General features: G+C 34.0%; 1 protein-coding gene across 2 annotated transcripts; it reads right to left on the reverse strand.

The window, feature by feature from the left end:
- Positions 1 to 4,899: 4,899 nt before the first annotated feature.
- On the reverse strand, positions 4,900 to 11,684 carry LOC114412041 (2-hydroxy-6-oxononadienedioate/2-hydroxy-6-oxononatrienedioate hydrolase-like). 2 transcript variants are annotated; one of them, XM_028375810.1, is made up of 10 exons: positions 11,221 to 11,684; positions 9,816 to 9,910; positions 9,635 to 9,732; positions 9,486 to 9,535; positions 8,786 to 8,881; positions 8,578 to 8,667; positions 7,973 to 8,065; positions 6,111 to 6,206; positions 5,387 to 5,452; positions 4,900 to 5,225 (listed from the first exon to the last, which is right to left on the reverse strand). In XM_028375810.1, exons 1-10 carry the CDS (start codon positions 11,410 to 11,412, stop codon positions 5,070 to 5,072), a joined length of 1,032 nt encoding a protein of 343 aa, XP_028231611.1. In that variant the 5' UTR covers positions 11,413 to 11,684; the 3' UTR covers positions 4,900 to 5,069. The 2 variants fall into 2 exon arrangements, with proteins under 2 accessions (XP_028231611.1, XP_028231617.1); XM_028375816.1 differs by having other exon boundaries at positions 9,816 to 9,905; positions 11,221 to 11,348.
- Positions 11,685 to 13,450: the final 1,766 nt, after the last annotated feature.

Consider the following 13,450-nt stretch of genomic DNA (forward strand, 5'->3'; position numbering starts at 1 on the left):
TTAAGAAAATTTTTATGTTGAAAGAAAAGGAACATGTACCAAAAAATATTTAAGAAATTTTATACTTAAGGTATCATCATAAAGAGCCAAAAATAACAAGCAGAAAAAGTTCCATTGACTACTTTAGGGGGTTGATGAATATTTTGAAAATAATTTTCTACATAATTGAATATACAAATGAACTTATTCAGCAAGGGAGACATTGCCTAGAAGAGATGGGATATTTGTGTGATTTTCTTGTATAATCGCCAGAAATAATATAGTAAATTGGAGAGATATTCACCCCGGCATAGGCTACTGCTCTGGTAAGGTTGCTAGCTTTCCAGTTCCCTCTGCATATACACTAGCACCAATCAGAAACAAGCTTCTTCACCTGAAAAGATGAACTGCAAATAAATGACCACAGCACACAAGAGTCATTTGATGAAGAAATTTTAACGCAATCTGGGTCAAGGTGGACATTTAGAAGTTAAATTATTGGATGGCACATACGCTTCTGGATAATTGACCGCAAAGTCAATGGCAAAACAGCAGAGCAAGGCTTGGTCCAACCAATATCATTGGCCTTTCTGATGTAAGACTTCCAAAACTGTTATAGATATATCCATTTCAGCCTCAACACAGTGTCAAGTGTTCAACAATTGGAAGGAAACCAAAACAGATGTGGAAAGAAACTAAAATAACTATTGAAGACATCCATTTCTTCAGAAAACATAGTTGATAAACAAGTCAAAAGTCTATAATTTAACTGATCTGTTGTTACTCCAATTCACACAGTTTGATGGTTAAGGGAAACAATTTACTAAGTGAAGTACATTTTTCAGGAATTATTTACCGTCGAAAAGTTGCACATTGTCTGCCTCAGTCTTAGCGTGCATCTTATATATCTGTTAGCCAATGTCACTTAATGACAATTGATTTTTAAGATGCAATCTAAACATGTTATTAGAGCCTATAGTCCAATGAGGGGTGTCACCTGTTCTGGCAGGCAAGGAGGGGTGTTGTAAAGTCCTACATTGGTCTGGCTCAATTCTTAGGTGGAGCTTATCTATTTGTTAGAAACTTTACTTCACTTAATACCAATTAGTTTTAATAAGGAATCTAACATTTACCATCTTATACTTTGGTCAGATTCCAACTGATTTTTCAGGTTTGACTATACTGGGGATACAACAATACATTAATTTGACACAGTGTGAAAGACACAAGCAACAAGAACAAGAGTGTGACAAGAACAAGAACACAAATAACAAAACACAAGATGCAAACAAGATGTAAACAGAACGCAAATAACAGAACAAGGACAAAAACAAAACCTGGACAGAATACAAAAAAGATTTGGATAGGATAAAGCCTGTATCAAGAGCCGAAGCTCTGATACCAGATGATGTGAACCTGACTAGGAGCGGATCGTTTGATACAGACTACGGAGTTTTGGATGACGCCACTTCCAGTGAAGGAAGATAAGTCAGGATAGATGCCATAAAAGATTACCTTGATAAGTTTGAGATTGGTTCAACAAAGAACCCCAGAGAAAGCTCTCACCAAATTTTATCAAATGTCAAAAGTTTCTTTATTGAAAACAAAAACCAATACTTATAGTGTACCTGAACAAAAGATAAAAATAGACATGGGTCTTCTAAATAGTTTGGGCCAAATTACAATAAATAAAAATTATAACTAAAAACATATTTAACTTGGGTCTTCAAATTAGTTTGGGTCTTCAGTAACAATTAATAGTCTTGATAGTGTCTCTGCCTCCGGGCCTTCATCCTTCTCCACTTGGGGGCTTTGTTCTTCTCCACTTAGGCCTTTAGCCTGTATTTGGCCAGTTTCATGATTCTCATCACAAACCAACATCTCTGGTTATCTGGAGTTAGATATTAGCCACCAAACACTATCACTTTCATGTCATCCTAGCTAGAGAATAATAATTGAATAAAAGGGACACAAGCTACACTCAGAAAATTTTAAATTGTTTTATCACTATCAACGAATAATCATGTTAGCAACGTAATAAGCACACCTTTGATGGGTTGCTTTCCAGGATTCTGGTACTATTGTATTTTTTTTTTATAAAAAATCATAGCACTTTACTCTTACCAAATCATGATGGTTGATGAAATCACTTGAAAAGAACAAAAGATTACCAAGCATCATCACTAGGTCGAGTTTGGAAAACATGATGATAAAGTGATGCTAGTGTGCTAGTTAGGCTACTTAAGGATGGCCACTGAAAGAATATTATTCACTGGAAACTGTAACATCCCAATTTTCGTAAACTAGATTGAAAAGGATTGTTATTATAAATAAATAGAGTTTTAAAAAAAATGATAAGATTTTGTAAATAAATAAATAAGGAGATATAATTGTTAATTAAAATAATGATTTGAGAGAAAATAAAAAGGGTATTTTATTTATTTGTTTGATAGAGAATAAATAAAGTTTGCTTTTATAAAATAATAAATAAATAAATAGAGTAAACCTAGCTATAAATAGCGTTAGGTCAGTTTTCACACTGACGGTGCCTTCTCTTTTCCTCATTTTCGTTTTTTCTCCTTCTCCTCTCAAAACCCTTCCTTTTTCCCGCAGCCCACCAAACTTGTCTCAGAAAAACGACGATCTCAGACTCGTTCACCGTTGGATCGTCGTGAAATTTTAGTACCATATTTGCAACCCGATTCCGAGCATTCTCACCGTTGGGAATTATGATATCATGTCTGAGCTAAGAGAAATACCACTCGCATTGTAGCCTTTCCTTTCCCGCAGAAACCCAGAGCTGTCTTGGTAAAATTATGATCCCGGTTTCGTTAACCGTTGGATTGTTGTGAATTTTGGATATGTTGTTCGAAATTCAATTGCGCATGCTTTGACCGTTGAGATTTGCGAGATAATGTTCTTGGAGGGAGAAAAAGGAATCGCATGAAGATAGTCCAAATGGAGGCTTTAATCCCTTCTCCGTTTCTCTGGAGCAGTCGGAGGAAAAATTGGAGAAATTTTAGGGAACCGCTAGAGATGACACTATCGCTATGGAAAGACATGTGAATCCTCTTAGAGGTAAGGGATGGGTTTATCGCAATTGGGGGTTAGAATGAACATGTGTAGGGATTCTTAGAGAACTAAATTTGGGTTTATTTTGGGATATTGATTGAATTATAATTTTTCTTTATGATTATGAATACAATATTATTGTGTTCTATGTACCAATTGACGTCCTGATGAGAATTGATTGATAAACTTGAGTGCTCTTGATGTCTTTGTGTTAACCCATGATTTTGATTAATTGATTTTGATATAATTGTGAGAAACTATTTCAGAGGTTTTACATCCCATGTTGTGATAAAATCTTTTGTATAAATTGTTATGTTGAGGTTATGAAATGATGATTCAAACTGTGAGTATGTGATAAATTGAACATGTGACGGATGATGAAATACATGTGTATTGAGATGAGATGTGTGTATTGAGTTGTGAACTATGAACTGTGCAATCACACAATTGTAAGACCCTTTAAGGGCGACGAGTATTGTGATGGGATCCACTGTGGGAACCCGACGAGTTAAAATGATTTTGAAAACAATTGAGTAGATGTGTGTATTGCATAGTTCATAGGTAAAGTGTATATGATTCATGAGGTGTGATAACATGTTAAATTGAGATTATACCATTGTGATTGGGATTAAGTGTATGTGATAAAATTGAGTATATATATGATTGAGATATATATGTGCATTGAGTTGTGAACTATGAATTGTACAACCACACGATCATAAGTCCCTTCAAGGGCGACGAGTTGATGTTAAGTCCCTTTTAGGGCGACGAGTTGATGCTAAGTCCCTTTTTGGGCGACGAGTTAATGATAAGACCCTTAAAGGGCGACGAGTTAAAATTATTTTGAGAACAATTGAGGAGTCGTGTGTTTTGTACAGTTCATAGATAGAGTCTGTGTGCTAAAATGTTTTCTGGGTTGGACCTGAATCAGGAGGGAGAGGCTCTGACGGACTCTTCGGAGTGTAGGCCTTGGGGGTTACACGGTTTGAGTGTTCCTTTAAGCCTATGTTGATCCCATATGGTTGGAGCATTCTTGCAAAACACTGTGACCCTGACTGGTCTCCCTATAATATTACCTAGTGAGAGTGACTTGACTTGCTAGTGTGTGGTTTGTCTTGTCATGTACTCCTAGGCGCCCGACGAGGTTTTTCACTGACATGGTACCACATTACATATAGGCTTGAGTCTTAGCATAACTGTTGCATACGCTTGCTAATTGTTTATTATGAAATTGATGTGTTATTATGTCTTGATCGGAGTGTGTGGTTCCTGTGTATTGTGATTGATGATTAAAAAGTGTGATTGATGAATGACAAGGTGATGAAATAGTGTGAGATATGCTAAGTAAATTGTATTTGGCTACTATATGTTGTGTTGTTTCTCTCTAGTAGTTAGAAATGTGATAACTCACTCCCGGTTTGCTATTTGTGTTTGTGTTTGGATCCTGTGATGATCTTGAACTTTGTGTTCGGGGGAGCAGATGAATAGGTGGATGACTATGAAGAACCTCATGCTAGAGGACACGGGAACAACACGCTCTGATAGGATGTGACATTAGGATATAGGTTATATATTAATTGTATGAAACTTAGATGACCTTCTTTGAGCCGAGATGACTTTATTATTTATTTGGACAAGTTTGAATATGATATAGAAGAAAGTGAATGTGAGCCTTTTACCCATTTGAAAGGCTTGTATTTTAAAATGTTTTAAAAATACTTTTAATTAATATTTGAATTTTTACTCCTTTATTAATATATATGTGAGGGGTAGAGGGTGTCACAGAAACAATTCAATATCAGAAAGGTGTAGTGTGTTTCTTTTTTTCTTTCTCTCTCACTGAGCCAATTAAAGTAAAACTCGTTTAACATTCAAAAGAGTCAATATCAGTATATAATATAAGAGACATATCATATTAACAATATTAGGTTACTGCAGCAGCATTGTTTCTATCTTCATCTAAATAGGGAAGGAGCATTCTTAATTAGTTCTATATATCACCAACAGATTTTCAATCTTCATACTTGTGCAACACATTGACTGAATGTCTTACTCTCTCTTTGCACAAATTCAACAATTAGTTTGATAGTAGAATCTGGTCTTTCAAGATGAGGAAGATGTCCACAATAAGGTATTTGGCGTATAATTGCATCAGGTAACTCACAGTGGAGTCGCTGCAAGAGTTCAAAAGTAAACATCACTTATAATATTTGCATGGAATATTGTTCCCTAGCAATCCAATAAAGTGAAACAAAGACAGAATTATGCTTCATGATCATGACTTTCCAGCATATCATGTAACATGTTGTAAAAATAGTGTCACAAGGTAACTAACCACTGCAAACTTATTGCTGATGATGCGGTCATTTTCACCCCATATTATCAGTGTATTCTGTTTTACCTGTTAAACAAAATAAAAACATCTTGTTGAGAAGGAAATCATAAAAAAAATGCAATCTAAGGTGTGAATTTTCCATACAAGCATGGCTCAAAATATGGACTGGAAACAATATGAGGCAAGGAAATGAAACTTCTTCGCTCAAGACAAATGGATTTTAACAGTTGTGCATATATGGGTGGGAACAACCCATCCAATGGATTTTTCAAGTACACTGTTTAGCTTTCTATGCAAACTGATATCTCTGTTAAGCCCATTTTACATCCCCAATGAATAAAGACATACTTTCACTTGAATTATAATTAAAAAGATCATGCCAGCAAATTTCAACAGTGATCATAATAATGCAGACAACCTTCCGAACAAGAAACAACCTGGTGTATGTAGATGTAGCATTTAAATCCAACAAAGCTCAAATTATATTGAAAATGGATAAATTTGCCTTACTGTTTCCATCTAATAATTCTTTATACAAAAATTTACTAACAAAAATTTGATTGTAGAATTCATTATCATAAGCATATTCCTTACAATATATGAAGATTTATGAGTGAAAAATTGAAATTATGTACAAAAATTTATTAATGAAATTATGTCCAAATGCCATAAAAATAACATAATAAATACAGCACTCATCAACAACTTGGAAAGCTTAATGTACCTTTCCTATCAAAGGAGCAACACTGTAACCACCACTTGTCATAAAATCCACTGTAGCATCATCCCACCAAGGCAAGAAACAATGCAAGCGGCCCACCTATACAAATGATATGAAGACTGTTTAGCACTCTTCATTCTTGCAAAAATCAAAATCACAAAGTATTTGAAGTCCAGTGTATGAGCCTGAGGGACTTCTGTACATATCCTTGGACAGACATGAGATGCATAGACAAGATATGCTCCCAAATGGCTGTATGCCCATATCCAGTAAGAAAATGACTATTGAGAATTGAGATGCTATACATGTAATTCCTGTGAGATATTTCCAAAACATGAAAAGTCATCTTGTTTAATTATTCAAATTGAACAGTTATCTTGCTTCATTCAAGTTGAAGAATTGTCTCGTTTCAATCCAATGGTTATTATAAATATAACGCCTCATACAACCTAGTTATAAACATCATTTGAATATAGGAACATCTTGAACTATTTTGTAGAAAAAATATTTTTTAAAAGAAGAGAAGATATATAATGCAGAGGAGCTTGTTAAACTTCTATTTTTGGGCTCAATATAGAGAGTTAAACTCCATTACAAAATTCAAATACTAACAACATCCTACTCTTAAAAACAAATTGATAATATATTTAAATCTAACCAATATCCTAATGATTTGAAACATAAATAAAAAGTTCTTAAAAAAACTAAATTATTTACTTTCAAACAAAAGATATATAGGCATAATTTAACGCGCCTTGCCTTAATTAACATATTCCTAAAAAAACTAAATTATTGATTTTCAAATTAAAAATATTTAGGCATATTTTCAACACATGTTCCTACAGTAATAGACATAAAGTCGAATGAAGAGGAGCTTGTTAAACTTCTATTTTTGGGCTCAATATAGAGAGTTAAACTCCATTACAAAATTCAAATACTAACAACATCCTACTCTTAAAAACAAATTGATGATATATTTAAATCTAACCAATATCCTAATGATTTGAAACATAAATAAAAAGTTCATAAAAAAACTAAATTATTTACTTTCAAACAAAAGATATTTAGGCATAATTTAACGCGCCTTGCCTTAATTAACATATTCCTAAAAAAACTAAATTATTGATTTTCAAATTAAAAATATTTAGGCATATTTTCAACACATGTTCCTACAGTAATAGACATAAAGTCGAATGATGTGACTATTCATGAATGACATAGATTAGAATAATGATTTGATGTGACTCTTCATGAATCATGAATAAACAAAAAATGTCTCTGTGCATATATATAAAAAATTCTCCATACACAAGATTCACTCAATATACTCATAAATTTGTTTGGTTTTACCTTTGAGTGCACAAAAGAATTTTTTTTATCAATTTGTAGACACCATTTTGTCTTAGCTTGAGTTTTGAGAATGTAAATCATACTCAAGTTGTATCTAAGGTTTTGGTATTGGTGGGAGCAAATTAAGCCTAAAGCAAAGTGCTTATCCATGTCTTGAAGGCATGATGCACAATTTTCCTTCTTATCTCTTTTTCTTCTACCCTTCAAAGATTCATTCCTACCAACAATTCCTGTGAAAAGGTATAGTTATAATTATTTTTCTTCGGTGCTTGCACATTGGGATCACACAATAGACATGTAATCTTCAGCTCTTAACAGTGACAGGTGTCATGATAATAGTTGTTAGAATTTTCAGCCATCCTGCAACCAACCTTGTACAAAGTGCTTGACCATGTCATGTGGAGATATCCAAGAGTGCATGTGCCAAATGGCCCACTTTGAAGCAAAAAATGCATAAAAAAATATGTACACTGGGTTACATAATAAAACAGTAATTCTAGAATCAGGCAACTCACATTAGTCCAATCAAGGCTGGTGCTGAAGGAAATTTTTGTGAAGGTCAAATAGGTGGCATATAGGCGTAACGGAAGGCTCTTCAATAAATTAACCTGATGCAAAAGAATACCAGTAGTGAGTTGTAACTTGAGTAATTGAAGTCCTCAACATCCTTATGCTCCCATTCTTTATCTCCCATAATAGTGGTAGAAAATTCAAGTGAAAGATCAATTTTTTTATATTTATTGGCTTATGAGATGTTACTTGGAAGGCATAATTACACCAACCAATGTAAACCAAAAGAAAAAAAAAATGCCACTTCCAAAAGTTAAATGTCATATTAAGAAATTTTATATGTATGAAAGAAAAAGGAACATGTACCAAAAAAATATTAAGAAATTTTATACTTAAAGGTATCATCATAAAGAGCCAAAAATAACAAGCAGAAAAAGTTCCATTGACTACTTTAGGGGGTTGATGAATATTTTGAAAATAATTTTCTACATAATTGAATATACAAATGAACTTATTCAGCAAGGGAGACATTGCCTAGAGAGAGATGGGATATTGTGTGATTTTCTTGATAATCGCCAGAAATAATATAGTAAATTGGAGAGATATTCACCCCGGCATAGGCTACTGCTCTGGGTAAGGTTGCTAGCTTTCCAGTTCCCTCTGCATATACACTAGCACCAATCAGAACAAGCTTCTTCACCTGAAAAGATGAACTGCAAATAAATGACCACAGCACACAAGAGTCATTTGATGAAGAATTTTAACGCAATCTGGGTCAAGGTGGACATTTAGAAGTTAAATTATTGGATGGCACATACAGCTTCTGGATAATTGACCGCAAAGTCAATGGCAACAGCAGAGCCAAGGCTTGGTCCAACCAATATCATTGGCCTTCTGATGTAAGACTTCCAAAACTGTTATAGATATATCCAATTCAGCCTCAACACAGTGTCAAAGTGTTCAACAATTGGAAGGAAACCAAAACAGATGTGGAAAGAAACTAAATAACTATTGAAGACATCCATTTCTTCAGAACATAGTTGATAAACAAGTCAAAGTCTATAATTTAACTGATCTGTTGTTACTCCAATTCACACAGTTTGATGGTTAAGGGAAACAATTTACTAAGTGAAGTACATTTTTCAGAATTATTTACCGTCGAAAAGTTGCACATTGTCTGCCTCAGTTCCTAGGGTGCATCTTATATATCTGTTAGCCAATGTCACTTAATGACAATTGATTTTAAGATGCAATCTAACATGTTATTAGAGCCTATAGTCCAATGAGGGGTGTCACCTGTTCTGGCAGGCAAGGAGGGGTGTTGTAAAGTCCTACATTGTCTGGCTCAATTCTTAGGGTGGAGCTTATCTATTTGTTAGGAAACTTTACTTCACTTAATACCAATTAGTTTTAATAAGGAATCTAACATTTACCATCTTATACTTGGTCAGATTCCAACTGATTTTTCAGGTTTGACTATTACTGGGGGATACAACAGATACATTAATACATTAGTACCTGGTAGAAGTGATCACGCTTGGATACCACATCACAAGGAGGAAGTTTTTCTGATGAATAGAAGAAGAAAAAGAGAAGAAAGCATGTTAAAAATCTCATGAACAAAGCGGAAAGTAATAACATACAATAGGAAAAGTAATAAAACAAACCTAAATCAGAGAAACCCCAACCAAGAATGTCAATGGCCCATGTCTCAATACCAGATTCCTCAAGCAATGGTAATACATATCTCCATTCTAGACATGAGCTGAAAAACAATGCAGTGAGATTCAAGGATAACTTGAGCATAAAATGTATAAACTAAATTAGTATCTTGCATATTTTGAGGACCTGTCAAAACCATGTAGAAGAACAACTGGGGTTTCCTTGGTCTGCACCAGTGGCTTCACACAACTACTCATGATGGGATTTTCTGAGAACCTAACCTAATTGAGTCATATGGAATAAATCAGATACTTATAAGCAGCAAAATATGAATGTAAGATGACCCTATGCTCTGCATTATAAGCACAAGTGCACAACTCAAAATTTTTGAAACTGAACAAGGTTTAAATAGCTTGGAAGACTTATTGGTACTCTAAGCAAATTTGGCAGATAATCTGCATCATGGTGGAACAAAGAATGAGACTGAGTTCATGAATGGAACATTTCTTATTAGTTCAGTGCCCAAAAGACACAATAAATCTCAAATGCATTAAAACAATAATAAAATCTGTGCCGAAACTTATGTAAATATTTTTTTCTGAAGCTTTTGATTGTTTGTGAAAACTGATCTTAAATAGTAAAGTTGCTGGAATGAATGCTAGGTGGTATGAGAAAAATTTGCATTAAGTTAGAACTAGTAGCACAATTTTAAACAGAGGAATTCAGTGATCATAACAAGTGAAGCGAAGACCTCTCCTCTAATGGAGAATGCTTTTATTAATCAAGTATAATAACATCGCTGACCATGGCAACATGGTATCACAGTCCACCCAACAACATCACACAATAAATTATGCAAAAAAAAAGCATTCTAGAGGCACAAACATTTTTAATCGTTAAGAACTCCACAGAGCAATGTCAAAGGACCCACAACAATTATTAATTAATCATAAATAATATTAAAAACTTCAAACAACCACAACACAATAGTAGCTTACGAATCATTTGGGACTAAATCCAAATCACAAACCCTACCAATCCCCTCCACCTCTCCAAATCTAATTTTTCCAAACAACTTTTCGTTGCAAAAATTATTTGAAACTAAACCAAATTTCATATCCAAAAAGCTGACCCAAAGTATACCCTTCTTATATTAAAATAAAAATAAAAAACAAATGAAGGTTGAGTTTAATAGAAGAAATTAGTCTCTTACTATAAAAATTGAATTCTCCTGAAAGAGGTGTACATATTTTAAATGGAACAGTGTCTCTAACAGGATTACAGAAAGTTGTGGGGGAACTTAAAAACTTAAAAAAAAAAAAAAACCTTTCAAGTTTCAACACTATAGTTTACAATAGTCTTGAATAACTGGCTTTCTCATAAACACAGATTTACACTCCAAAAGTAAAAATAAAGTGAATAAATAAAAATAACAGTCACCTTTGATTTAAATAAAGTATAATAGATTCAAGGACCCTTCTTACTTTACGCAATGTAGATTATGCAAACAAAAGTGCAACTGTGGTGTGATGTAGAAGAACAAATGAAGAAACGGTGAAATTGAAGAAACTAAAAAAGATAAATAATTTACAGGCACGGGTAGCCTCTGAATGCGCAAGGCGAATTTTCTGGCAAAAGGGTCTTGAATGTTGTGAATTTCTCTGGGAAGAAATGAAGGGAAGCCATCCGCATCAGCAACAACCCTGAAAGAAGTGAGCTTGGAGGTGCATCTGAGGGGCAATGCAGCAGAAGAACCAATGGACAGAGAAAAAAACATGTTCATTCAGCAGGGACGAGAGAGAACCGAGGATGCGTTTGTCCTTTGTCGTGTCTTAGATCACATTCACACACACTCACACAGTGAGAGAGAAGTGGTTTGTGTCAGACATGCAGAGTTTCTTTCTGGTGTGTACTTAACGCATGGGAGAGACTATAGAGACGTGTTTGGAGGTGGTGACTGGTGAGCCTCATGTGGGTGTGTGTGTTTATAGTCTCATCATGCGTAGGGGTCTACCCCTTCTAGTTCCAGCTAGTAGCCACTTCCCTCCTTCTCTTTAACTTTCGGCATCATAGTCCAAAAGTATGTTAAAGAGTATAATCAATTTAAGATTATGTTTAATTATTTTTCAAAAACATGTTTAAAAATAAAAATGCGTTTGCTTTGCTGTTTTAATTGCGGTGACACAAAATCTAACACACCTTTATATACCGCAAAAACATGAAAGATGATGTTTCTTGAAAACAGAAGTTGGCATTAAATGGAGGTTGGAACAAGCAATTTAAACACGTACTAAAATTTTACCAGTTTTGAAAAAAAATAAGACTCCAAATACTTTTAAATCAAACTTAAATTTAGACACGTACTAAAACAACGTGCACTTATTATATCCTCCTTTTTCTTCTTCTGCCAACACAACATCAATGAACAGCAGTGCCTGTTCAATAGTATTTATTGGTACTATTGATAAGTAAACTAACTTTCATCTACCCGGTGCGGCAAAATCACCAAATTGAGTTCCTTTTATAAATTAATTATCAGAATGAGTCTGTTTCATTTTTATTTACCAAGGGGGTATGTTATTTTATTACAAAGCGCTTACCTGAGGGGCGCGTTCCACCAGAACGCGACACGTGGCGTGACTTGACAAATTGATCGGGAACGATGGGACAGGGGGGTAGTGGTGGCCTGTCAGGCGCTACCAGTAGTGGTGGCCTGTCAGGCGCTACCAGTAGTGGTGGCCTGCCAGGCACGACCACTAGTGGTAGCCTGTCAGGCGCGTCCACTAGTGGTGGGCCCGCAGACACTTCTCTCTTCCCTGTAAAACCCCTTCCCCTCCGTTTCATTTTCATACGAAATCGTTGAAGTGAGTTGAGTTGAAGCGCTTTATACCAGTTAGAAATTTTGCTCAAAACTAGTAAATATTTTTTATCTTCGATACATTATAACATTAATTAATATTTATTTTGTTGATGATAATAATGATTATATTTTGTAGGTGCATAAACAAATTGACACGAACTATAAAATGAAATAGTAATTTTGTTTATATTTTTTGTGTGATAATTAGTAATTTTTGGTAACTTAATAATTTAATTTTTGGTTATAATTATGTTATATTTGTTTGTTGATGACAATAATTATTTATTGTAGTAGTTTTTATGTCCAACACATTATTATTATTATTATTAGTTAAGGTCGTAATTATTTATTTCAATGAACAATTTACTGAATTTATCGATTGTGTGTAAAGTAGGAAATTGTTGTGACGGTAATTTAATTTATTTAGAGTAATTACTCTAAATAAACAATTTCCTACTTCACACACAATCGATAAATTCAGTAAATTGTTCATTGAAATAAATAATTATGACCTTAACTAATAATAATAATAATGTGCTGGACATAAAAACTACTACAATAAATAATTATTGTCAACAACAAACAAATATAACATAATTATAACCAAAAATTAAATTATTAAGTTACCAAAAATTACTAATTATCACACAAAAAATATAAATAAAATTACTATTTTATTTTATAGTTCGTGTCAATTTGTTTATGCACCTACAAAATATAATCATTATTATCATCAACAAAATAAATATTAATCAATGCTATAATGTATCGAAGATAAAAAATATTTACTAGTTTTGAGCAAAATTTCTAACCGGTATAAAGCGTTTCAACTCGAGCTCACTTCAACGATTTCGTATGAAAATGAAAAGGATTGAAAGGGGTTTTACAGGGAAGAGGGAAGTGTCTGCGGGCCCACCACTAGTGGACGCGCCTGACAGGCTACCACTAGTGGTCGTGCCTG

This window comes from Glycine soja, chromosome 1 (genome assembly GCF_004193775.1).
Source record: "Glycine soja cultivar W05 chromosome 1, ASM419377v2, whole genome shotgun sequence".
NCBI classification, from domain to species: Eukaryota; Viridiplantae; Streptophyta; class Magnoliopsida; order Fabales; family Fabaceae; genus Glycine; species Glycine soja.

What these genes read in the sequence shown, in the direction of transcription:
- LOC114412041 (XM_028375810.1), bottom strand. Translation starts at nt 11,412, where the DNA reads ATGAACATGTTTTTTTCTCTGTCCATTGGTTCTTCTGCTGCATTGCCC. An exon ending in CTTCTACATGGTTTTGACAG is followed by an intron (nt 9,733 to 9,815) that starts GTCCTCAAAATA and finishes ATTGTTTTTCAG; the next exon opens with CTCATGTCTAGAATGGAGAT. An exon ending in CGGTCAATTATCCAGAAGCT is followed by an intron (nt 8,668 to 8,785) that starts GTATGTGCCATC and finishes TCATCTTTTCAG; the next exon opens with GTGAAGAAGCTTGTTCTGAT.